At 42.9% G+C, this 27,467-nt stretch overlaps 1 protein-coding gene across 2 annotated transcripts; it reads left to right on the forward strand.

Annotated features, from left to right (window-relative positions):
• On the forward strand, positions 1 to 26,806 carry rrbp1b (ribosome binding protein 1b). 2 transcript variants are annotated; one of them, XM_055907213.1, is made up of 29 exons: positions 1 to 107; positions 3,437 to 4,124; positions 5,557 to 5,708; positions 7,726 to 7,848; positions 8,377 to 8,529; positions 8,891 to 9,009; positions 9,485 to 9,638; positions 11,671 to 11,809; positions 12,091 to 12,269; positions 15,850 to 15,887; positions 15,985 to 16,095; positions 16,483 to 16,569; positions 16,992 to 17,061; positions 17,239 to 17,367; positions 17,574 to 17,614; positions 17,824 to 17,911; positions 18,009 to 18,101; positions 18,413 to 18,505; positions 18,834 to 18,932; positions 19,200 to 19,289; positions 19,617 to 19,709; positions 19,819 to 19,890; positions 20,064 to 20,156; positions 20,451 to 20,534; positions 21,214 to 21,279; positions 22,217 to 22,300; positions 22,946 to 23,026; positions 24,626 to 24,769; positions 26,315 to 26,806. In XM_055907213.1, exons 2-29 carry the CDS (start codon positions 3,470 to 3,472, stop codon positions 26,351 to 26,353), a joined length of 3,369 nt encoding a protein of 1,122 aa, XP_055763188.1. In that variant the 5' UTR covers positions 1 to 107; positions 3,437 to 3,469; the 3' UTR covers positions 26,354 to 26,806. The 2 variants fall into 2 exon arrangements, with proteins under 2 accessions (XP_055763188.1, XP_055763194.1); XM_055907219.1 differs by lacking the exon at positions 21,214 to 21,279.
• The last annotated feature ends 661 nt before the right edge of the window (positions 26,807 to 27,467 follow it).

Raw genomic sequence — 27,467 nt, forward strand, 5'->3', positions numbered from 1 at the left:
TTGAAATTAGTTTTTTGGGCAACGGGATGGCTTTTCGCCAGCTCAGAGAAAGTGCCACGACTCCACACTCAGCGGCTATTCAGAAAGAGTGAACATTGGTGGTCGGGGTAAGAGATTCTTTATATAAAAAAAATGTATGAATCATTTAAAAGAATAGGAAATGGTCTTAACTGAGCGTAGTGTAAGGAACAGTTGTATCGTAACCCAGCTTCGTACGAATAGACAAATGCATGTCGGAAAATGAATTCATAATTTTTCATGTTGAGAGAAAAAAAATGATGTTCTTGAAACTTTGACTTCGGAACTATCGTTACTTTTCGTGATACAATGTTGCTTGATCTTTTCGGTTTGAAAGAGTAGACAGTATTGATTAATGTTTGGGGAAGCCTAAGCCTACTTTTTACTCATTTTTGGTGCCCTATTCTAATGAACTGCATCTGTAGACCCAGACTAATGTATCTATATTTTTTTATATTACGTAGTCTAACCAAGTGACGTGTCAAATATCATAAGTTTGGCATTGAGATACCATCAATACAGCCATTAAAATGTATCGGGATAGCCTTATCTCCTCGCTCATATTCTTGAGTTAAAGGGCTCAACATCAAACACATTGAGATGCTGCGGTCAATGAGTGATCAATCAACGGGTTCTAATGATGGTTGTAGGCCGTCTCTGGAGGACACGTAGCTAAGGACACTGGACACTGGAGTTAAGTTTTCTTCGCTAGAGACAACGAAAACAAATTGGCCAGTTACATTTATTTCGTGTGGAGGGGATGCTAGACATTTATTTCTTGTGGAGGGGATGCTAGATGTTTTAAAATTTAAAACACTACATAAGGAGAATGGTCTATTGTAGGCCTGCCTGTGGTGAAACGTTTTAACACTGCATAAACCTATTCTCAATAATATTCTCTACAACGCTTTTAAATGATTACTTGTTTAACTGTAATGAGTAGCATATTTGAGGTACTGTAAGTTGTATGGTGCCAATAAACTTTGAAACTGGCAAGTGGTCAAGTAGACTATAGGTAGAAACGTTAAGGCAACTGTTCTCTTCTTGTTACATAACAAGAGGGGTACATCACAAGGGGTTAATTGTTTGTAGAGACACGTAGCCCCTTCTACACTCTCGATAATTCAGCATTATCTACAGTTAGGGTAAATGTCTGCAGTTTATTTTGATACATTGGGCATTTTTACATTAGAATGATTAGTTACAGATTGTTACACCAGATAATGTGATTTATCCAATGATTTTTGGTATCCATTACTGGGAGTTACAGGTTAGGTACTGTTTGGTGTAGTACAAATAATTTTCTACCATTGATTGAGACAGGTGGGTCCACCCCAAAGTGTCATGATGAGACTCACCTGTCTTGATCTAAGCGAAGATTTGAACTGGACAATATGGTGCGTACGTATTGTTGGATTACGTCATGGAGCAACATTTTTGTTTTAATAACGGAGCATTTTTTAAATTCAAACCCACCATCTGCAACTGAACACGGACATTTTAAAAGATACATGTTTGGCCAAATCGAGAATGAAAATAGTCTTGCCAAGTTAAGGTTGGTCAAATTCTCCGTGCAACTCCCAGTAATGGACACCAAAAATATTTTGTTAAATCACATTATCTGGTGTAACAATCTGTAGCTAGACACTGCACAGTGCACACCCACGTGGTTCGCTTTTGTTTTATAGCATTATTAGAATGACTAGTTGTTGCCTATTGCAAAACCCTATTTTATCTATAGGCTAATGTTGATGTAAATCAACTGTTTGCTCCTTTAGGAGTTTATTTCAGTTTGATCGAATGTCTCCGAATCACCTTGTCAAGTAATTTTCAATTCAACACTAAAGCATTTTATCCCAAAGTATCAGTTTCAGAATGGATACCCAAATGCTTGTATTCCATAAGATTGCTACTATTGCTTTCCGATTGATTATGAGCATTTGACTATTGAAGCGGGAGAAAGCATGGACGTCTTCACTCCTTTAGAGTCAGCATTTTTTTTCTTCACCCGAAGGCCTTGTTTATGTCCTAAATGGCACACTATTCCCTATGTAGTGCACTACTGTTGGACAGAGGGCCCTAGTCAACAGTAGGTCACTACATAAGGAATAGGGTACCATTTGGTACACAGACCTTATCTACTGTATAGAGTCAGCATTGCCTCTCAGGCCTATGGGTAGCTGAAAGCCCACTCTTGAAGGAGTCCTTCTCCGGAATGGTTCCTGGTCAAGTAACTCATAGGGAATTTGTGCAGTGCAACTGCGTACAGGTGTATCCTCTGCAAACTGGAGACAAAGTGCTTTTTTTTATACATGAATGTAGATGGGAAGGGGGGGGGGGGGGGTGTAAGTCTTTCGAGGGTGTTACGTAACATGAGTTCTCTTGTGGATGAAAATTTGCATGCTGAACTCTCTGTCCTCTGTGAGAAGAGCTTTTTGTCCAGGGGAGAAATTAAGGGCTGTGAAGCTTTTCTCAGACATCTGTTTTTCTTTAACCCTACTAGAAGTTCAGGAGCTGGTCGTATAGCAATGGAGAGATTGTTGTTTTTACCCAGCAAAATTTGGTCCACCTTTACGAATGTGTGAGACGCATAGACCCTATCCCTATTTTTGCCCATCCTCAACATTATTCCCTCAATGTTAACCTTTCCTCGACGACTCCTACCAAAACTGAGCCACTAAAACAAGAAAGCCTAACCCTAAACTATAAGAATCTGGTTACTGTTATAAAATCCCAATAAATTCATCAATGGATAGGTAGGTGACTGTTAGATTAGGATGATGATCAATTACTTAATTTTGAAAAGTATGCAAAGGGTTACAGATTCAGTAAAATGTATATTTACTGTGATTAGTGCCTTTCGTGTGTCAGTCATCTCCTGCACCACAGGGGATGAATAGCCTACTGGTATGAACTTCTCAACTTCTGCGAGACACTCATGCGTGCCATCTCTACTCCTGCTTGTGATTTTCTTCCTATTTGACTGATCATTGTAATATATTAGATCAGTGAGCCAGCCAACACATTTTTCTAAATAAATGAAGGCTTTTAAACATTACTACACATGAGCGAGCACATTTTTGGAAGTTTTGCTACCAGCATCAACTTATTTTTGCTTGTGTAACTCTTGTAAATATTCTGAAATCACATGTTTTCTTAATTTATATCGCCGTAGATCAGCCTTCTTGATAAACCAGAAAAATAGGAGTTTATTTTAGCGGTTAGCTGGCTAACTCATTGATCCTTCTCTGTGAAATGTCACCCTGGTGGTTGATAAATATATTGAGAGGGGAAAAACTAAATCGTGAACTTGCCGTTATTGAACCAATTTACTAAACATTATGTTGTGACTTTTGATGACTCTGTCTCGCATCCTTTGACACCTAACTAATCGCGACCTCTACTTTTTTTGTGCTAGGCTTTGCAGAGGGACAAGATTTAAAAAAAAGACATGGACGTTTACGACCCCCAAACCCTCGGCTTCATGGTCTTTGGTGGATTCATGGTAGTCTCCGCCATCGGCATTGCTCTGGTTTCCACGCTCTCCATGAAGGAGACATCGTACGAGGAGGCCCTGGCCAAGCACCGCCATGAACTGGGCAAGTCTGCCCAGACCCAGCTCTCTATGAAGAATAAGAAGAAGAAGGCGTTGGAGAACAAAAGCAAAGCCAAGAAGAAGGAAGAGCGGCCCAAGGGGGATCTCCCAGAACCGGTCGGAGAGTCTGCTAGCGAGCCCGAACCCGAACCTGAGCCTCTCGTTGCCCCCGAGCCTGAACCTGAACCAGAGCCCATTGCTACACCGGATCCTGTCATGGTCGCTTGTGCTGCCCCAGTGGCCGTGGAGGCTGCCGCCCCCTCCCCAAAGAAGAAGAAGAAGGTGGCTAAGGTGGCGCCGGCCCCTGCCAAGCCTACCGTTGTCCCGGAGACCATCGCCAAGGAAGTGCCTGTCATGGTCGTGCCACCTGTGGCGATTGAGGTTGCCCCGTTGACTGCCGCGCCCACTCTGGTGTCCAGTGACACTCCCGCCGCACCCGTTGTCAAGGCAGAGGAGTTCAAGGCTGAGGCACCTGCTAAGAAGAAAAAATCCAAAGCAAAGGCTGAGCCAGGTTGGTAGTAAATAATTTGCTATGATCACATTTTTACTTTATTTTATTTATATGATAACTCTTAATATAAAACTATTGCAATTAATGTACTCTATAAATGAGGATTCGGTCAATTCGAATGACATTGTACATTTTCTTTTGTATTTTAGTAAACGCTCTTAACCCTAATACAAAGCAATTTACAAGATCAATAAGTGCTTTACTTCAGGGCACATCGACAGATTTTTCACCTAGTTGGCTCGGTTTTGAACCAGCGACCTTTCGGTTACTGGCCCAACACTCTTTACCACTAGGATACTTGCCAAATTCAGTTAAGTCAATTCAGGAAGTTATTTAATATAACATTTAGGAATTAAAAAACTTAACATGAATAGATTCTCCTTTTTATGTTATTAATCAAGATGTCATTGAAAATAAATGCACTTTTTTTCAATTATTGAATTAGTAATTTACCCCATCCCTGCTAACAACCTCTGCATTCCTAGAGGAAGTTGTTAGCACAGTGTCTCTCTAGTGAAGCATTGATATTATGATGAAAGGTCAATTGAAAGCAATGAGTTCTGGTTGTGGATTAGACCCTATGTCATCTATGCTGAACAAAAAATATAAACGCAACATCTAAAGCGTTGGTCCCATGTTTCATGAGGAGAAATAAAAGATCACAGAAATGTTCCTTAAAGCACAAAGCTCATTTCTCTCAATTTGTGCACAAATTTGTTTACATCACTGACAGTGAAGATTGTATCCTTATTGTTACACAGGTGCACCTTGTGCTGTGGACAGTAAAAGGCCACTCTAAAATATGCAGTTTTGTCACACGACACAATGCCACAGATGTCTCAAGTTGAGGGAACATGCAATTGGCATGCTGACTGCAGGAATGTCCATCAGAGCTGTTGCCAGAGAATTGAATATTAATTTCTCTACCATAAGCTGCCTCAAACACCGTTTTAGAGAATTTGGCAGTACGTACATCAGCAGACCACCTTCGAACCATGCCAACCCAGGACATCCACACCGGCTTCTTCACCTGCGGAATCGTCAGAGGGGGGGGCACCCATGGGGTAGCTTGCCCAGTCATGTGAAATACATAGATAATAATAATAATTTTGTTCAGTATAGAATTGAAGATCACATGGCCCTTCATTCTCCCAAGACCTCCCCCTCTAACCATCCCCAACTTATTTTTTGTTTACTACTAGTCTACAGTAACTCATACAAGTAAGAAACAATCAAGTAATTCATCGAAGTTAAAAACTGGTCTTTCATCCAAGTAATAAAGTAAACCATCCAAGTTATAGAAAAGTATGTTTATTATTCAATTTATAAACTATTAAGTCATCCAAATGATAGGCAAGTAGTAATTCTGTAACCCCTGACATAGGGAACTCCCTGGCACACATATCATCCAACTCACTCTCTCTCCTTGTAGTGGTTGCTGCCGGCAACTCTGCTGATGCTCCCCTCCTCCTGCCATACAAGACTCTACTGTCTACTGTGAGCAGCATGACATTCAGCGAGGGAGAGGCCCAAAGGCTCATCGAAGTGCTCAGTGTCAAGGCTGGCCTCAACTCCTGGCAACTGGTACAGTATTCCTCTCCAGAATGACACTGACTGACACACGCAATCATTAAACAGTGGCTCGTGGCCAAGTCACCTCCGCATTCCCTTTAGTAGAAATGCAGGCATGCATTGCTTTCGGAAACTATTCAGACCCATTGACTTTTTCAATTTTTTACTTTACAGCCTCATTCTAAAATGTATTAAATTTAAAAAAAATCCTCATTAAACTACACACAATACCCCATAATGACAAAGTGAAAATAGCTTTTTAGAAATATTTTCAAAATAAAAAATACCTTTTTGTACTCAGACTATGAGAATTGAAATTGAGCTCAGGTGCACCCTGTTTCCATTGATCATCCTTGAGATGTTTATACAACTTGGAATCCAACTGTGGTAATTTCAATTGATTGGACATGATTTGGAAAGGCACACACCTGTCTATATAAGGCCGCACAGTTGACAGTAGATGTCAGAGCAAAAACCAAGCCAAAAAATGTCTGCTGGATTGTGTTGAGGCTGAGATCTGAGGAAGGGTACCAAAACATTTTTGCAGCATTGAAGGTCCCAAAGAACACAGTGGCCTCCATTCTAAAATGGAAGAAGTTTGGAACCACCAAGACTCTTCCTAGAGTTGGCCAAACTGAGCAATTGCGGGAGAAGGGCCTTGGGCAAGTAGGTGACCAGAACCCGATGATCACTCTGACAGAGCTCTAGAGTTCCTCTGTGGACATTGAAGTAACTTCCAGAAGGACAGTTATCTCTGCAGAACTCCACCAATCAGGCCTTTATGGTGAAGTGGCCAGACGGAAGCCACTCCTCAGTAAAAGGCACATGACCACCTGCTTGGAGTTTGCCAAAAGGCACCTAAAGGACTCAGACTCAGAAACCAAGATTCAACTCTTTGGCCTGAATGTCAAGTGTTATGTCTGGAGGAAACCTGGCACCATCCCTACTGTGAAACGTGGTGGCAGCATCATGCTGTGGGTATGTTTTTCAGCGGCTGGGACTGGGAGACTAGTCAGGATTTGAAGGAAAGATGAATGGAGCAAAGTACAGATCCTTGATGAAAACCTGCTCCAGAGCGCTCAGCACCTCTGACTTGTCGAAGGTTCACCTGCCAACAGGACAGAAACCCTAAGCACACAGCTAAGACAATGCAGGAGTGGCATCGGGGCAAGTCTCTTAATGTCCTTGAGTGGCCCAGATTTGAACCATCTCTGGAGAGACCTGAAAATTGCTGTGCAGCGACGCTCCCCATCCAACCTGACAGCTTGAGAGGAATGGGAGAAACTCCCCAAATACAGGTGTGCCAAGCTTGTAGCGTCATACCCAAGACTCAAGGGTGTAATCGCTGCCAAAGTTGCTTCAACAAAGTACTGAGTAAAGGGTTTGAATACTTATGTAAAAAAAATCTAAACCTGTTTTTCCTTTGTCATTATGGGGTATTGTGTATAGATTGAGGGGGGGGGGGGGGGGGGGGGACTATTTAATCATTTTTAGACTAAGCCTAACGTAACAATGTGGAAAAAGTCAACGAGTCTGAATACTTTCCCGAATGCACTGTATACATGCATAAATTAAAAGGAACAGGCGTTTTCTGAGACAAGATTGAGAAACCTTGGCTACAGTTAAAATGACTCAGACAAAAGATATTCCATGTACAATCATGTCTGAGTCAAACTGTCTTCACACACACACTTCTAAACTGCAGAAGCCTGAATTAATTAAGCTTAGCAACATTTCAAGTAAGAACACTGTAGCCCCCCCCCCCCCCCCCCTAGCCTTTCACACTTGTTAACAAATTTTAATATTCTAAAGTTGATTTTTTCCTAGTAGTTTTGAAGCACCTTTTTTCCGATATTTCCCAACAGAGATTATATTGGCTGTGTCCCAAATGGCCCTGTGGACACTGGTCAAAAGTAGTGCACTATATAGCAAATAGGTTGCTATTTGGGGTGAAGTCATTCTCTGGCTTGTCTTAACATCAACTGTAGCCGATCAATGGTGGTGAACTTGTGTCGTATCTGTTGGTTAGGCCTCTCAGAAGGGGGATCCCACGGCTGCCCTGAAGAAACAGCTAGAGGAGAAGGAGAAGCAGTTGTCTACTGAGCAGGAGGGTGTCACCGCCGCCAAGAATCGACTGAGGGAGCTCACCAAAGTAAAAGACCACGGGTCCAATAATATCTTAATTTTCCTGAAGTCTAAAAGCATTTGATTGGTGGAGGGATGGGCTACTGGGTACTTTCCACCTTTTTTCTTATACCAGTAATGTAATTTCATATCAATGAAGGGCACACTTTGGGAGGAAGGAGAGAATTGGTTAAACAAACATCCTACTGACTTCCAGGGACAGGGTACAATATAATACACCTTATTCGACTAATGAAACCGCATGATGATAAGTTGATGAATTTAATTAACTGTGCTAGTGTTGGGCTAGGTAGCATCTTAAACAGGTCTTGGCCTCAGTGCAGTAGGCCAGGATTTGGTAGCTGGTGCTTACAGTAACTATCTTCCTGTGGTATTTATGCCACTGGCTCACACTGTGCCTGTTGGAACACTCAGGAAGAGAAACAGATTAACAAACCCCCCAAAAAGGAGCAGAACAAAAATGTGCACCCCAGGACACCGACTTTAACCAAGTGTTTTTCGCTGATGTCACTAACGATCCCCAATGCCCACACAGGAGCTGAGCGCAGAGAAATCGAAGACGGCGAAGGTCGAGACCCGTCTGAGCTCAGAGCTGAGTGCTCACACTCAGGAGATAACTGCCCTCCAGGCTCGCATGCAGGCCTCCTCCCAGGACCACGTGGCTGAGACCCAGCTGCTCAACCTTAAGGTCAGTTCACGACCCCATAAACGTCAGGTTCGGGTGGAGTGATTAAACGTACTGAACAGTCCTGACAGAAATGCAATGAATAGAGCTGACTTGAGTCCTGACTCCACATCAGAGGCATGTCTGTTCTACAGTGTTTCCATCTGAACGTTCCACAATGTTCCTGTGCTTGACTGAATATGGAGCTGCTGCTACCACCATTTCCTTTTTGTGTGATATTGACAGCAGCCTCTGAATTTGACCGTAATGACATATTGTGACCCCTAGGTGTTGGACTTGTTTATAAAAGTACAAGGCAGACAAGATGAGGAACTATTAACTGTCTGCAAAAAAATGTATGTTTTTTGCCAACACCTCCATACAGATAGTGAGCCTGCAGGAGCAACTGGACAATGGCCCAGTTGCTCAGCTGGCCCGCTTGCAGCAGGAGAACTCCATCCTGAGAGACGCCCTCAATCAGGCCACCAGCCAGGCCGAGAGCAGGTAGATGGGGAAATTAACAATACAACTCCTATTCTCTATTTAATGGGGAAATCTTGAGTCTTGTTCAGTGGGCACCCAATGTAAACAAATTGAGTAAAATAGGGTGGAACTACCTGGACTTTTCCCAATAAGAAATGTTTTCTTTTTTGTTATAAAGTATAATGAGGTCCAAGTGGGTGTATTGGCTGGATGGATAAATAATTCATTCTAGCCTGTACAGACATGGTAAAGCGACTCCAAAAATGAGCATGATTTATCTAGCATTTTCAATATGTATCACAATTTGCTTAGCATGCCATTTCATTTTAAGTATTAACATAATGCAGAAATAAAACATGCCTAAAGAGCATCAATTATGTCCTTTCTTGGACACCAGCAACTGAGATATACAGTTACTGCATATGCAAAACTGTCCTAGCCACACTCCAATTCATCAAGTCTGACAAGTCTCCCTCTGTTCTCTTTCCCCCTCCAGGCAGAACGCGGAGCTGGCCAAGCTGAGGCAGGACTGTGTTCGTCTGAACCGGGACCTGGGCGAGAGGACAGAAGCTCTGCAGGCTGACGATGAGCACAGGAAGGCGCTGGAGGCCAAAGTGGCAGCTTCAGTGGAGCAACTTGCCCAGTTCAAGGTGAGCGGAGTAGGGTGAAGTTGCCCCCCCCCCAATCGCCACTGCACCAAGTGACCAATAACCTTTCATTTGGACCAATCACAATGGAGGACAACAGTTGAGAAAGAGGTGTGGCCTTGCATTCCTCATGTTTTATCTTTAGTTGGAAGGGGAAAAAGTGTGCATTGTACGATTTTAAAAGTTGGAGTGCAAAACAAGTTGAGAATGTAACAACTCAGCATCATGATTTGGGCTTTAGTCAATTCAGTTCACCTGCATCTGTGCACTGCTTGTCCAGTAGTAGACTACATGAGAACATGGGTGGCAATTTATTTAATATTTTATGACATATTATACAACGGGTGGGTCTAATGCTGATTGGTTAAAACCGCATTTCAGCCGGTGTCTATTCCACAAGTTGCCACCGGCTAAATCTGATGTTAAAATCCATATTTACTCTGTTCCATCTGACTGCACAATCCACTGTCATCAACCTAACCAGGCAATTTATGAACTTGATCTCCACTATAAGAAGCATCTAGGCATTATCTCACATTTCTTTTAGGCTAGAACTTTCACTAGGTGTGTCGTTGGAGCATGACAGGATGGAAAGGTTCAGCATTCTCCGTTGACATCTTACCTTAACATTACAAATTATTCCACAATGCCGACGATGGATTAGCTCCTATAGATGTATTATCACCTATGTCTGCAAATATTGAGGCGGCTTATTCTAATGCTACACAGCTCATTGCGCACGTTACACGTCATGAAATACGTTGAGGCACAAGACGGTAGCCTACAATTGGCAAAATAGAAGCCGATTTGAATGAACATGAAATTGATGTCAATACGATTGAACCGTTTTAGATGCACCCATCTAGTACAGAGTCGGACCCCCCTTTGCCTCCAGAAAGACCTGAGTTCTTTGGGGCATGGATTCTACATTCGGAAATGTTCCACAGGGATGTTGGTCCATGCTGACACGATGGCATCGTGTAGTTGCTGCAGTTTGGACGGCCATACACCACCACCACCAGCCTGTACCGTTGACACCAGGCAGGTTGGCGCCACTGTTGTACTGCACCGTTATTTGTCTGTTTATGGCCCGCCTGTTAGGTTGCAAGATTATTGCAATTCGACATCTCATCAACTAGAGCTATTTTCGCCCACAGGACGTTTTTTGTTTGTCGCACCATTCTCGGGAAGCCCTAGACACTGTCGTGTGTGTGAAAAGCCCAGGAGGGTGGACATTTCTGTGATCCTGGATTGGGCGTGCCCTGGCACCGACGATCATACCACGCTCAAAGTCGATTAGGCACTCGTTTTGCCCAGTCTAACGTTCAATCAAACCGTAACTGAATGCCTCGATGTCTGCCTGCTCTATATAGCAAGCCATGGCCACGTCACTCCCTGACTAGTGTGGTGTACCTGTCTGTATATATATATATATATTTTAGTGCATTCATCTCGGTTTGAATATGAAGCATCTCTTTATCCTTTGCAGCGTTGTATTTGTAGTCCACTTCGTTCTGAAGTTATCGGTGGTCACCGAGAAACCGATAAACGTCTTGATTCTATGTCTTGATTCTATGTTTAGCGGAAAGACTTTATTTTCTAAAGGCTCACTTAGCTGTTCTACACGTGGTCTAAGGCAGTCGGTTATTAACAAGCATTTAAGTGCTACTTTAACAATGGTTTTGGGACCAATGTTCTTACGATTAACTTAGCCTTAAGATGCTTTTGGGATACCGGGCCCAGGTCATACAGTGGGGTATTCCAGAAAGCAGGTATATTAGCCAGCTAACTTTGCTAAGCAACCACAAATAGCTTTTTATTTCCTGGTTGATTAAGAAATCTAAATATGTATTATGGTTGTTGCTGTCAAATATTTTAAGTCTATATTTCTCAATGATTTAAGGTTTTTCAAAGCATTTTTTTTAACTCTTTGATACAGCTTTCTGGAACAGACCCAGATATCTTATATAAGGAATATGCATGCATAATAGATGCATTGCACATGATAATAAGCTGTTGCCGTGCTCATCCACAGGCGTGCCAGGCAAAGAGCGAGCAGGCCTGGCAGCAGAGGCTGGAGGGGTTGAGCCAGAAGCTCCAGAGGTCCCAGGCCACCAGCAACACCATGCAGGCCCAACTAGACCAGGCTCAACAGAAGGCCAAAGCCTTCGCCGGTCAGTGGAACCCACCTCTCACTGGTTACATACCTTGACCACATGATAACATGCTAGTCTCGCTAACCCAGTCACTCTAACCTCTATTTTAACACTAACCATCACAGGAAAACCCTTGCACTAAGTGGGAGAGATGTCCGTCTCACACAGCTATGTTCCCGATACCTTATTATTTAGATACATGCAATTTTCTCCTTTTTTTTGTCCTTTTTGTGTGGATTTATAAAAAGGTGTCTGACTAGGCTCTGGCTTTGAATTGAATAAAACGTTGATCTCCACAGAGCTCCAGGAGCGCATGGCCACCACGGAGGCCGAGCTGAAGGACCTGAAGGCCCAACAGGCAGTAGTGTCAGCTGTGGAGGAGGCTGCCAAGGAGCAGGCTGCCCCACTGGAGTCTCCCATAGAACCTCCCCCCGAGGAGCAGGAGACTGTGACGGAAGATGTTACCGAGGCCACCAATGTAATCTCCAAGGGCCTGTTTTTTTTCTTTCCCTCAGCTGCAAATAGTTTAGGCAGTAGACCCAATTCCAAATCAACCCCTAAGCAGTCTTGTAGATCGGAAATGATTTGGATAGGTGTAAGCAAGATGGCCGACATTCCACTTGTCAGAGTACAGGTGGAGCTGTACCCATATTGCTTACAATTCCAATACTTTCAGATCTACCTGTTTTGTCAAAGCTCAGGGATCTCATTTATCAAATGTCCATGCACACAAAAATACTCAGCCTTGTGTGCGCCAGTTTTCCCGCGAAGGTTGGTATTTATCTACTCTTGAAATTTGGACGAAAGTGTGCGCATCTCCACTCAAATCTCAGATCATGAGTATTCACAACTTCTGGTGGTTGATCAATTGTATTGCAAGCAAATATTGTTGTTTTGGGGGAAATTGAGGTGTTTAATGCACAAAAATTATAATAATGGTAGGCTAATTAAACACATTTTAAATGTAGGCCTAATGATTAAACAGATTCATTTGCTGGAAAGATTTTTCAAATTTTCTATGTTGAACTATTGTCATTCTCAATGGATGTAAAAACAGACTTTGTTTACTTGCTGTTTGAGGTGAAAAAAATAATAATTGAGTTAAGCCAATCAGAAATACTATCAGATCCCCAAAAGAGCACATTTATAGGCTGACATTTGCGCACAGGTAGGTAGCCTGGGGCTACCCAGGTAGGTAGCCTGGGGCTACTTCTATTTGTAATCAGGTGCGTGTCCTTACTCAAGATTGACAGGAGCGCTCCAAACAAAGACAATAAATTGACAACTCATAAATGGAATAAAATAAACAAAATAATTGTGTAGTCTAGGTTGTGCGCTCTGCAAACAATGTGTCCACTCCTCCAATAATATATTGAATGCATTAACAGATGCCATACATAAAAATAATTTATTTGCCACTGCTTGACTAAAATAATCTTGGTTGACCAACAGCCTATCGACCGACCAGTCGACTAAATGGGGTCATCCCTATACTTAATATATTTATTTTACTTTTAGAATATAGGCATGATTCGTAATTATGAATTTACTAGTTTATACCCACTACATAACAAATATTAGGCTACCCTTTATCCATCGCCCGTTCAATAGCCAACCATGCTCGAAAATAAGTAGGCCGGTAGGCTACAGTATTGCTGTGCTGTAGGACCGCGACATAATGGCATATTTAATCTAAGAGCCTATAGCAAGACAGGAGATGGAAACACCATGTATTGATAAACAAAATATTAAACAATTCGTTTTTTGCATAGAAGTGTGAGCTGTAGGCAGAATTTACATTTAAAATTCTTCAATAGACAACCAAACTTGCAGAATGCGCCGCCAGTGTTTGGAACTCGCTATAGGCAGCATGTATTTTTTTTCTTTGAAAAAGTCACTTTAAAAGATTCTGCCCACACCTCAACAGATATTGTATCATATTTGCTTTTCCGCTCAGTGCCAACATTTAAAAATAATAGAGCAAATGAGTGTGTTTTTGTTACCCTAAAAGGTGAATGTTTTCCTGATGTGTTGTAGCTCTGATTTTTATCAATGAAAACATGCGTGTGACAGTTTGATAAATCCCAATACATTTTGGCGCACGCAAATCCTAGAATCTCGACATATGCCAGAATTTAGTAAGACATTTACTCACGGTTCATAAATGAGGCAGCTTTGACCCTAAACCGTATACTAAAAGCCTGTAGACACCCTATCAGTATCCATTGTTTTTAACACTTTTTTTATTACTCTGCCATTTTTAAAGTCATTGATTGTCCTAAATAAGTCTAACACTGTCGTTGTTATCTTAATATCACAAACAACTTGAGTTATAACCAGTTTAGGAGGGCATGCCATTTTGTTTTTCTCCCATTGCTCCCGGCAGTAGGGCTGCTCCCCCTCCCGGCAGTAGGGCTGCTCCCCCTCCCGGCAGTAGGGCTGCTCCCCCTCCCGGCAGTAGGGCTGCTCCCCCTCCCGGCAGTAGGGCTGCTCCCCCTCCCGGCAGTAGGGCTGCTCCCCCTCCCGGCAGTAGGGCTGCTCCCCCTCCCGGCAGTAGGGCTGCTCCCCCTCCCGGCAGTAGGGCTGCTCCCCCTCCCGGCAGTAGGGCTGCTCCCCCTCCCGGCAGTAGGGCTGCTCCCCCTCCCGGCAGTAGGGCTGCTCCCCCTCCCGGCAGTAGGGCTGCTCCCCCTCCCGGCAGTAGGGCTGCTCCCCCTCCCGGCAGTAGGGCTGCTCCCCCTCCCGGCAGTAGGGCTGCTCCCCCTCCTCCCGGCAGTTGGAGGTGCCGTGCCCAGTTGATAATTGCCTCTTTCTGAACTTAAACTCGGTGGAGGCTGCTGAGGAGGACAGCTCATAATAATGGCTGCAATGGAGTGGTGTCAACCATATGGAAACCACATCTTTTGTGTGTTTGATACCATTCCATTCATTATTATGAGCTGTCCTCCCCTCAGCAGCCTCCACTGCCTAAACTACACCAACGCTAATTTCGAACATATAACAGATTAAATAAATGAAGTAAAGTATGATGTGGGAGAATGGGTGAGTTGATGAGGGAGGGGAAGTGAACAATGCACCAATTGTGAATGAAGAACAGGAAGGGCTATTCTATTGCATTGATCTATTCTAATTATCTCAAAAGGCTATGTACCCTATATCAGTCCACCGAATCCAAGCAGTCTTATCAGTCTCCCCTGGTCTTCTTGGAGTACACAGTAAGTGCGTGCGTAATTTACAATGGCAAGAAGACCAAGAATGGCTGCACATGCTGCGTTAGCATTGCTACAAAATCTGAAAACGATTTATGGTGTGGAAGAAATGAATCATGACGTGTCTGGTTATTCTTCTGATTCTGAGCTTCAGCCTGAACCTACACCTCAGACGCCTAAGCGTAAAAAAAATCTAGAATGGTGCGCACTGAGCAGGTGTCCACGCCACCACCAAATAAAACGATGAGGCAGGAGAGAGTAAGGGACCACGCCCATTTGGACAGAACAAGCCGGCGACATTGCCACGGGCCGATTATCAGCACAAAATGTAAACACTGAGCGCATATCCCTTACATCGCAAGCAAAAAACATATTCATTATAATGCCATTATTGCGTGCTGATTTTGACTATCACGCACACATGGCACTAATGATTAGGCTATGATGTTTTCATAATTTGAAGCAAGTTTTGACGAACGTGCGTCTAGGTGTTTGGGTTATTTCATTTTTTTGTTATAAAAAGAAGCTGTTACTGCGTTCCAACACGTTTTCTGTTTCATAGTTGTAACAAAGGCACTCCACAAATAAAATTGACTTAATTTTTTTTACACACACAGCCTACCTATAGTAACATAAAATAATAAATGCTATTGTTCTAAAAATGTGTTGTAATGTTACATAAGGCCTTCAAGTTTTTTGTTGTTGCATATACTGTATATGAAATGTATTAATGACATTGTTAGAATGACCGCTCATTAGCTTGAAGGGGGGGTTCCTCGTTGCCCAGCGATTCTAGTGTTACACCACACGTCATGCTCAGAGGTTTAGTCTATCCATCTTGTTTCTAAACAGGGTGACAACTCCGGAGAGGTTGAAGAGCTAAGGAACAGGTACGTTGAGTCATATTTCTGTTAGACACCATGTATCGAATCTCCGTATCCAACTTTCTCTACCGAATGGGGATATTTATTTCTCTCCCTCTTTCAGTCTGAGAACCAAAGAAAGTCAGGTGGCCGTTCTAGAAGAGGAGCTCCAACAGCTGAAGGTTGAACTGGAGCTGGTGAAATCTTCCCAGACTGAGGATCCACAGGTCAACGGGTATGTTCACTTTTACCCGGGACACCATGTAGCCTGGGGTTGGTTTAGCCAAGTGGTTAGCGCCGCGGTCCTCAGCGCATGTGTACAACCGTGTCCTTGTGGGTTCCAATTCTGCTCCCCACTGCTATTGTTACACATCTAGCCTCATCTCACTTAGCTGTCTGTCTCTAACTATACTACAGTCTCTATTCTACAAAAGTTGGAATTCCCACTCTTCTGGAAATACAGCTTACTGGTGCTTTATCGACATACGTAGACCAATAAATGAACAAATGGGAAGGATCCCTGCCCAAAACCGAAACTATCAAATCTGGTCAAGAATCTGAAGTCATAATCATTCCATAAAATGTTTAAAAACATTTAAGTTTTGTTTTTCTGGCACGTCAGTGTGAAGGAAGAGGAGGAGCAATCACCTGTTAAAGAACAGCACGTGCAGATAGACAACACGGCAGAGATGGAATTCTTACAGAACAGGTATGGGAGGAATCTGCTATTTCTATCCGGTTATAATACTAGTATGAACTATTCACTTTACTTAGCCGGTACGCACAAATCTCCAATGACAAGCCTATTATTCAATTATTGGCCTTCTAGGAAAGAAGTACTGCCTGTTAATTGGTCAGTTTATCATTGACTAGACAGTGAGTTCACTCACCTGAATGAAACCAGGGCAGTGTTCAGTAGAACACAATGTTGTGTAATGTTCAGATAGTAACACTATGTACACGCAAAGGATAAGAAATCACATCAGCTCTATTCATGACAATTCTATCTGCAACATTTGCCTAGTTTTGGCCCCCTCGGACAATAATTGATTAGCCCTGTCTACTATGTAGTGCTTTAAATAAGTCTGTCTTACTGTATCACAACCTAATAACTCAGTTTTTCCATGTCAGCCTTAAGGAAAAGGAGTGCATCGTGACGTCCCTCGAAGAGCAACTGCAGACATTGAGAGCTAAGATGGAGGTGAAGATCACTGATGCTGTAAATTAGCAAACCTATTGGCAACTTTCAAGTTCAAATTCAACATTGCTCTCTTACAATCCTATATTTGTCTATGTACTATATGTTCCATGCCAGAAGGTCCCGCATGGGACAAATGTATTATAAAGTTATTTGAATTGTATTGAATCTGTTTTGCAGGTGGAGAGCCCAGCAGACACAGAGCAGCTTCAGAGCAGTCTGAAGGAGAGGGAGACCCAGGTGGCCTCGTTAGAGGAAGAGCTCAAACAGCTGAGAGAGGAGATGGAGCAAGGGAAGAGTGCAAATGCTGTAAGTCTTCTATTCTCTCTCCTGTGTATGCGCACGTGTGTGTGTGCTTGGTGTTAAGCCTTACTGTTTAAGGTTTAGTCTTACTCTAAGGCCTAGAATTAGACTTACTGTGTAAAATGTAAGTTTTACACCTGTGCTTTTGTCAGATGAAAAACATAATCATTGGCATCTTGAACAATGCATATTCTTTCAATTCCCTAACACAGGAGTCTGGAAGTGAGACTGAAGCAGAACAGCCATTTGAATGGTATGTGTCCATTCCTAAGTCTTTAAGCACTTGAGGTGTATTATTTGACCCCATAGTGCATGCATTATCTAATTAGGGTTGGGGGTCTATTCCTGTCTGTTGAATTTGACATGGTATTTCCCCATAGGAATGAATTTCAATTCTTGAACTGGTACTGGAATTGATATGGACTTTTCCCACTTCCCTCCTAATGAGTGTTATATTTTCAGCCTTGAGAGAGATTCCCAGATGCTATCTCTGGAAGAGGAGCTACAAAGGCTAAAGGAGGAAATGGAACAAGTTAGGAACAAAAGCAATGTAAGTTTAATGGTTTGAGGGTTTTGCGTTGCTCAAAGAGGTATGCTTGTTGCCCCTTGACTGTGTTAGCTTAGCTGAATTCTGCTCTACCCTACAGGATCTCCGCGAAAAGAACTGGGCGGCAATGGAAGCCTTGACCGCTGCTGAGAAGTTGAATGAGGAAAGACTGGCTGTGGCGAAGGGTGCGCAGGTCAGTGGCATGCAACACCCAGAGTCGTGTGTGTATATATGCGCTCTGCTTCGTGCTGCCTCCTGATCAATATTGGCCAATAGGAGGTCAGGGATCTTCCGAATTTCCAAAAAGGCTATCTGAATGGCTAAAATTGGAACTAAATTCAAGTTTTCATGAATGAAATGCTCAAAGACAGCAACATGTCTGGCACTAAGGTTGTTTGGACTCTAGCTAAATACTCTGGCTACACTCCCATTGACAAACACTGTTGTGAATACGGTTTGTGTTGGATGGCTTTCATGATGCTTTGACTTTGCGTCTATTTGTAGCACATAGCCGAGGAAGCACTGAGCTCGTTCCAGACAGAAGCTCAAAAGGCTCTTCAGATGATCTGCCCTGACGTCTCTTTAGAAGCTGAGCAGGTAAGTTAGTTGGGTTTGCAATCGCCGACACAGACTTGGAGTTGGAAGGTGTATTATTTTTCAAATTATTATTCTCCGCCACAAAGCTTGTTGTTCAGTGTGGATACTCTTTGCTAGTCTGAATTGGAGCTCATTCCTTATTTATATACCCAAACGTTACCAACAGGGTGGTCAGTAATATATTATGTTAGCAGGAATGGATTTGGAAAATAAAATCACTCTGGAAACTTGCCAATGTAAATGGAATTCCCCTTAAATGATTACACCAGCAGCCCCCCCCCCCCCCCCCCCAGCTCTGTAGTTAAAATGCCTCAATTACTAATTACAGAATAACTGGTTGGAGTTACTCATCCAGAAAGCACAGGCTACTGAAATTCCACAGAGCAAAGAAGTCCAGCAAGAGCATTTGCAACCCACAGACTCTGAGGTGAGGACCCTGTGTTTTACCCTGGTATAGTGTATGCATTGCATTTTGAAGTAACAAACATTATTGTAAGGTTGGACAGCTTCAAGATACCAGTAGAGGTTCCTCTACACCTGTTTGCAATATCAAGACATTTAGTTGCCTACTGCTGACCATTACTTACATGTTTGTCTCTGGAAACAGACAACAAAAGTGCTTCTTGGCTTTTCCTGCCCTGGTGTTTCAGATGATCCCCAGACAGTCATGACGGTGTGCTTGTTTTCTCTTTAGGAGCTTTTGTCAAAACTCGGAGAAGCCGAGGAGTCTCAGAAAACACTACAGGCGGAGTGTGAGCAGTACAGAACTGTCCTGGCTGAAACGGTAAGTCAATCCATGGTCCTGCGTGTGAACGCCTGACTTTCCATCCAACTTCAGTCCGTTTGAGGGGGACACAGCTTGACTTTGGTGTCTGTGATAAAACCCTCGTGTGTCCCCAAAATGGCACCCTATATCCTACTATGTGCACTTCATATGGAATAGAATGTGTAATACAGAAGGTGGAGTGATATGAATAATGTGTAAGCTTTATTAAATTAAGCAGGCAAGAATCGCTAGCCCCACTAACATACTTGTACTCCTGCTTTGCAACTAGAAGTAGGTATTATGATGTAAGATAACTGCATTCCCACATTATCACCCTTCCTTTAGGAAGGCATGCTGAAAGACCTTCAGAAGAGTGTGGAGGAAGAGGAGCACGTGTGGAAGCTCAAAATTGTAGAGGCTGAGGAGCAAGGGCAAGCAGTGAGTTATTTTTCTTAAATTCTCTCTCTGGTCTTACTGAATAGCAGCAGATGAGATGATTTCCTATAAGATGACTTGATACGAAGTTAAAAGCTATTTTGTCTTGCAGGCTTTGGATCAGGTGAAGGTGTTGCAGCAAGCTGCAGAGGATATGAAGATGAACAATGAAAGTACAGACCAGGTAGAGCTTTAGTACCGGTATTGTAATGGGGATGGGTGTATACAGAGCTCAATCTAAACTTTAATATGTCTGATTTACTTCCAGTCACAGACTCAAGTATACCAATGAGACCTTTTTTGATTTGTTTTTAGTTTGATATTAAAAAGGGATTTATTATCCTGTGTTTTGTGCAGCTGAAAGAGCAGGTGATGCTTCTGGAGGCCCAGTTGGAGAAACAGCTGGAGTCCATCAGCTTTAGCCAGACTTACGCCGAGGAGGTCGCCCAGGTAGGCAAAACACGCCATTACACCTGGGTCATGATGTTTTCAGGTTGAAAATATTTTCACTCTGTCATTGTCACGTTGTAGTCTGTGCCTGAAGGACACAACCTACGTTACGCTTTTATTTTCATAGATTTTATTTTGGATTAGGATCTCTTGTAGCACACCAGGGGCTAGTCTTCCAACTGTGGCAAAAGTTGTTTAAACCCAGATTTTTACATCCACCTGTATACATATTTTGCTACTTGGGTGTCCATTGATTGCTTGTAGCTACAGTCTACATCTTGTTTGCCTTTGCAGCTGAAGGCCTTGTTAACGAAGACCCAGAGTCGGCTGGAGACGGCCCAATTGGAAGCACAGAAGCAGGCCAAGGAACTTTCTGTGGTAAGTTTGACGCGCCAGTCGCCATTTTGGTGCCATAAAATTATGCCTTTTCCACTCCAGCAGTGATGGACTCCGCTGTTTGGGGGCTTAAATGAATAATCTACTATTGACCTTCTGCTTGAAGTAGAAGTTTCCCTCAACCACAGCTCTAGGATCAGATTACACTAACCTTTGCCATTATGCTTATGAAAAATATCTATTGTATTAGTGGTCACTTCTACCAACTGTATTGCACCCTTAGGGGGGCAATGATCAACAAGGCTCTTCGGCCTCTGTGAACAGAAGTGTGAGTTCAGAAGGGTGCAACGATATGGAATGTTCTGATAGAAGGACATTGTGTGGAACAGACATGGCTTTCTGATGTGTAGAGTTAATGGCAGCTCAATTTGTGGTACTTCTATCTGCAATGTTCAGTGAAAGCACCCTACTGAGGGAGACCCAGGGCTTTGGGTGCATCCCAATAATATTTCCTTCCTCCTGAAGGGTGCATTTGTTCACTACATCCTTCAAATCTAAAAGCATTGGCTCGTGGCAGTTTCCACCATATTTCTCATACCAGTCATTTCTTTTCAAATCATTGAAGGGAAGTGAACACGTGCGCACTTTGGGAGGAAGGAGAGGTAATTGGAGCATTGCGACGTTGCCTTTGTGTTGAGCGGCAGACTGTTTCCTGTTGCAGGTCAGACAGCAGCTGAGCGAGACGACGGAGCACGTGCAGAGCCAGGAGGCCTCCGAGTCAACACAGGTCAGGGTGCCTGACCGACGGGGGTGCACCCTGCACAAGCTAGCCGAGAACTATCAGACTCAGAGTGTATTGATCGAACTGACTACAAGCCGCAGTCCTGAATGGAAACGATAAGCACCGCGTAATTTTCAGATTTGTGGCGCTCATCTTAATTTTCGCCTGTAATATCCCTTTAAGGATTCAGCTAGGGCACCCTACCAATGTAGTGTTCACTTGCATATTAGAGGCCAATCCGTATTTAAATAATAATGTGCGGCATGATGGCATACTATTATGCCCGTATACAATAAATAATATTTCATATTTATATTATGACACATTTGACTAATTTCAAATCAGAGGCAGTAGAATCCCACCACATCTATTCAGTCTGACAGTTCTCAAAGGCAGCAGCCTTTGCTATACACTAACCACACTGTATGTGCTTTATAAAACAAATGTTTTACAGCAACGAAATCCCTATTTTAACTCGTTGTCTTGCATGAAATGCTTGCTTGTATGCCTGTGTGTGTTTGCACGTCCCATGCTTACTGAGTTGACGTTGGAGTTTTGCTATGCTCTGAGGTGCTGCACCAGTGGCTGTTGTAATACTTTTGGGGGGGGGAATGGCAAAACGCTAGCACCCTTCAAATGTATTTTTCAAAATGCCAGAGCTCAGGAGTGTGTGAGGTTGTCTTTGTTGATGCTTGTTTGGTACATTGCATAACGGACCACTTTGGAAGACAAGTGCAGCTTGCTTGTTTCACCTGAACCAGAAACTGCCCATCAGGAGTCTACTTGTTCTAACCTAACCGTTTGGGAGAACCTCTGCACACTGGAGTGGGGCTGGCCCATACGCCACCACATTGTATCCTACAGTACCCCCCCCCCCCCCCCCCCCCCAATGTGATCTATCTGGGAGGGGTGATTTGACTGACCTGTTTGTGTGTTATCTCAGGTCCAAACCCAGCTGCAGCAGGTTACAAACAAGTTGCAAACGGAGGAAGAGATGAGACAGCAGCTGGCCGTTGACTTTGACCAGGTAAGTCATAATAAAGACATTCTGCTGAAACTAAGTTCAAATCGCGATATAGCGAGCATACAACTGACATGGTAAGAATGAGGATAGATGTGCCGGAGACTGGTGTAGAAGTCTAAACTCCCAACCACATATACCCCTGTCAACGGGGGTTGGAGCCCTATCTCGGCCACCCTTTTGTCTACGCCCCTATTGTCTCCATCTCTACATTTCCAGCTGTGCTGTCCAAAAATAAACATGTACGGTTAGAATTCCTATGTCCTTAAAAAAAATGAACATTAGATAAGTGTAAATTGATTCAATGTTTCAATCTATTACTTAATGCATTCCCACAGTATTTCTGCTGCATCTTTCATCATTAGTTGGGCACCAGTGATCACATCTGGTTGAGCACAGTATGGAACAAAAATCGTACAGCTTTTTTAACTCAAACAGCTCTCTCGTGACCCATCGGTCATACAATACAGTACAACTTTATTGTCCAATGTGAATTGGACATTCTGATATTATTCCGAACCTCCTCTGATATCACGTCATTCTTTGGATACAATCAGTCGTTATATTTGGGATGTATTGCCAATGGCATTTTTATTTCTAAGACTGTTTATTTAATCTTTGTTCTCAAATCTTTTTGCGCTCCCCTTGCAGGCTCAGAAGTGCGTGACTGACCTACAGACACAGATGGACCAAATGAAAGCAGCAGGAGACTGCTCCACAGGAGAAGTCAAGGTGCTTACCCCTGTCTTCGTTTATTCCTTTACGCTCTACCTCTCTCACCGACATGGACTTCATAGGTCATCCTACTAGATAGCATATTTGAGTCGGCAGCAGCTTTCCTAAGCTATCAACAGACTCCGACATGGTTCTGTAATGGCACAGCAAACTGGACCTGCTAGTGTGGTGGTGGCAGTGGCGAACCGTGACTATAGGACCTAGGCCTTCAGAGGGACCAAAAATCTTCCAATATGTTATCAAACCCCAAAAATCTAGAAATTAACAGAAAACATAGCATCACTTAATGCGCCCAACATCATATCTTCTGTAATCGGGCCGTTCTAGTGAAGGAAGGGGCAATACCTTTTGATAACTTTAGGAATTAACCAAACAGGCCTGGCCGTGCTTTGGGCTGCCGCACACACAGCGACAACCGGCATGGACACATGACAAAAAGTATAAAATATTGCACTGTTTACACAACTTATAGTAGCCAATACAACTATCACCAATAGCGACGAGTGTCACATCAAAGGTGACAGGCTCATGATGCTGAAAGGACAGCGGCTCTAATGCCCGTGCACTGCGTTGCGCTGAAGGAGAGAATTTTGGTCAAACGTATAGACAGGCGACAAGTCTCACACAGCATCAAATAATGTTAACGATTAAGCAGCTCATTCACTCCAGTAGGACCCATAAAATCATACCAATACAGAAACACAACCATTTCAGGTCCCAAATTAAATGAATAAACCAGCTATTACTTGCCATTGCAGCTAACGTTACTAGCGTTAGCGTGGAAAAACTACTGCTTGCAACACTGGTTATTTTCTCTTGTTCTCTGTTTAAGTTTTTCTGGCAGACGATAACCTATTAGTGTATTGCCGTAACCATTATGAATTTATTACCTCTTGCACTCTCAGTAGTAACATGTCTAGGCCTTCTCTATATAAAAAAAGGCCCACACATTGCAAGTCAACTTGATTGGTTCATTCCACTGTCACTCCAAAATTCTGCTCTAATACATTTGAATGGCAGAGGCCTTCTGTCCAGCTTCTAAAGGCCTAGCCAATGGCTGGCTGAGCTAGATTTTTCTACCCAGAGGACGCCAAACAACGATATTCAGTATTAAGCCTTCTCTTTCTAACACAAACTGAAGAGATTAAGTCAGAATATTATTACAAATACTGTAAGGATGAAAAAGAATATACATTTTTATAAATCCCTAGGCCTAGGCTGTGATGGTTCCCCACTGCGTGGTGGGAAATTACTGGCTTTATGCCAAATCCCAAATTCATAGTTGCCATTGTGAGTCCGGCAGCTTTTAGTAAAAAAAAGAAATTGGGGTATTACCCCACTAATTACCTGGTAATCACTTAGAACGTAAATATTTCTCAATTAGTACTTCTCGGTCACAATTGTTACCAGTTTGGTTCAATGATTTGAAAGTACAAATAATTTCACAATAAATACCACATAATTACCAATAATGCAACCTTCTGGCTTCTGGTCTACCTATCTAATCTTTAGGCTACCTCCCCTCTCCGTTGATATTTAAATAAGTATTTTAAGAATTAGAATAACTTTATTTTGTTTGTTGTCTGAATGATCCAGGAGAGGCTGGAGAAAGAGAAGAAGCTAACCAAGGACCTTGGCCAGGCGGCCACTAAGCTCCAGCAGATGCTCAAGGCCACCCAGGAGCAGCTCGTCAAAGAGCGGGACACCGTCAAAACCTTGCAGGGCCAACTTGTTGGGAAGGTAGGCCAACCACACTGCACCACCTTATTTAGCAGGCCCACCACAGCTCCTAGACCTACACTGTGTGGGTGTAGACTCTTATGGAAAACCCCTTTCCCATGTTTGGGTTTCAACTGAATGCCAGTGTCGGTATGGGGCTCAACGCTTTTGGTGGTATGTGGCTATATTCAACAGAGTATAATGGGCATTTATTAATGCTCTGCAGATCCAAGAAGTATGCACTTTGCTGTAGAGGCCTGATTTCAACATAGGAAATTACGCATTTCCTACACACTTCTCAGTAGTTGGTATAAAGACTTCACTATATATACATACAAGTATGTGGACACCCCTTAAAATTAGTGGATTCAGCCACACCTGTTGCTGACAGGTGTATAAAATTGGGCACACAGCCATGCAATCTCCAGAGAGAAACATTGGCAGTAGAATGGTCTTACTGAAAAGCTCAGTGACTTTCAACGTGGCACCGTCATAGGATGCCACCTTTCCAACAAGTCAGTTTGTCAAATTTCTGCCCTGCTAGAACTGCCCCGGTAAACAGTAAGTGCTGTTATTGTGAAGTAGAAATGTCTCGGAGCAACAACGGCTCAGCCTCGAATTGGTAGGCTACACAAGCTAACAGAACGGGATCGTCTGTCCTAGGTTGTGACACTCACTACTGAGTTCCAAACTGCCTCTGGAAGCAACGTTAGCACAAGAACTGTTTGTCAGGGGAGTCTAAGATCGGCAGCCTAAACCTAAGATCACCATGCGCAATGCCAAGCGTCGGAAAGCTCGCCGCCAGGCAGTGGAAACGCGAGTGATGATCACGCTTCACCAACTGGCAGTCCGATGGACGAATCTGGGTTTGACGGATGCCAGGAGAACGCTACCGACTCCAATGTAAAGTGCTAATGGTCTGGGGCTGTTTTTCATGGTTTGAGCTAAGCCCCTTAGTTCCAGTGAATAGACATCTTAATGCTACAGTGCACATTCTAGATGATTCTGTGCTTCCAACTTTGTGGCAACAGTTTGGGGAAGGCTCTTTCCTGTTTCAGTATGACAATGCCCCTGTGCACAATGCGATGTCCATACAGAAATGGTTTGTCTTGATCGGTGTGGAAGAACTTGACTGACCTGCACAGAGCACTGACCCCCAACTCCATTGAACACCTTTGGAATTAATTGGAACGCCGACTGCAGGTGCCCGACCAAACTAATTCTCTTGTGGCTGAATGGAAGCAAGTCCACGCAGCAATTTTCCAACATCTAGTGGAAAGCCTTCACAGAAGAGTGGAGGCTGTTATAGCAGCAAGGGGGGGGACCAACTCCATATTAATGTCCATGAATTTGGAATGTGATGTACCTTTTTTTAAGGTGCATAACAGGCTTTAGAGGTGTGGTTAAAAGCTGAATAACATGTCAGAACACGATATTTTGGTATACTGTCATACACCCATCCCTAGTTGTCAGCGGTTTAGACTGTTACTATTTATCAGATTGTCTTTATGTTTCTTGACAGTGATTATTTAAAGTACTTTGTTTTTGGTACTTTCTCTCCACCAGGAGAAGCCCGAGCAATCAAAGGAAGGGACATCTGTCTAAGACCGAATGAACATCCCACAATATTCCAAAATGCCGTCATTATTTTACTTATTCCTTTTTTCCCCTCTTTTCTCTTTTACTTTAGTTTGTAGTCAAAAATGATCATTTTGTTAAGGGATGGGGGAGTTCAGAAGCGTTTTAATATTGTATGCCTTTTTTATTATTATTTTGGAACCAACAATCAATTGGAGTCTCTGGCTGTGTCAGAAACTTGTTTATTTGTCCTGACATTCCCAGAACATGCAGCGGTTCAGTGTTATTGCCTGTGCGTTAAACGTGCAGCAACTAGTGCAATCACTTTCTTGTTGTCCTTTTGCCTGTCCTTTTTGTATGACATTGGAAAGGGAGGTTATTTCATGGTACGCAGATGCAATACAATGTAATGCCTTATATTTTACGTAGTGGGCTGCTGACAAATGTGAGAATTTGTAACAAATAAACTGTAGATCTATTTGGGTGTGTTACTGTTTATTGCACAAATGCATTAAGGAAAAGAGGAATTATTTGTGACAAACACAATATGCAGTTTAACATATTTAAATATACAGTTTAAGGGAAAGGATTTTACTTCAGAGGTGTTGGATCGGGCCCGTGTGTGATTTTGAGAAATCGTACTTCCACAATGGAAGTACGATTTTGAGAAATCATACTTCCACAATGGAAGTACTGTAATGATTTCCCACAAAGTAATATGATTACTTTGTCAGCATTGCTGTCATTTAGTGACCCCCTCACATTATATTTTCCTGCTGATTGTCCACCAAGGGTGGATGTCTTTTGTATTCAAACTGGTTGAATGAATAGGTAAGGCTTCCAAATTGTGAACCATGCTTAGACCAATGGTATAAACGAGGATCTAAAATGGCTAGCTGTTCTCTTTTCTCATTGGTCAACCTGGCCCCCTTGCTTCACAATTTCTGAAGCTGATACAGTAAATCTGATTGTGCTTTCCTGTAGCACATGCTATTGACTGACTGGCCTAGCCCATTAAAATTGAGCTATCTTCATGGTTATAGACGTGATATACGCTAGCACAGCTAATAACACCGTTTTGGGACACGTTGGCCTAAACCAACGTTAGGCTATGGTGTTGATATAGGCAAGCCTACTAGAG

Source organism: Salvelinus fontinalis, chromosome 3 (assembly GCF_029448725.1).
Source record: "Salvelinus fontinalis isolate EN_2023a chromosome 3, ASM2944872v1, whole genome shotgun sequence".
Taxonomy (NCBI): Eukaryota; Metazoa; Chordata; class Actinopteri; order Salmoniformes; family Salmonidae; genus Salvelinus; species Salvelinus fontinalis.

Excerpts from the sequence above, each read along its gene's own strand:
- rrbp1b (XM_055907213.1), top strand. The coding sequence starts at position 3,470 with ATGGACGTTTACGACCCCCAAACCCTCGGCTTCATGGTCTTTGGTGGA. Across the intron at positions 12,270-15,849 it reads ATGTTACCGAGGCCACCAAT|GGTGACAACTCCGGAGAGGT; the intron begins GTAATCTCCAAG and ends GTTTCTAAACAG. Across the intron at positions 18,102-18,412 it reads CTGTGGCGAAGGGTGCGCAG|CACATAGCCGAGGAAGCACT; the intron begins GTCAGTGGCATG and ends GTCTATTTGTAG.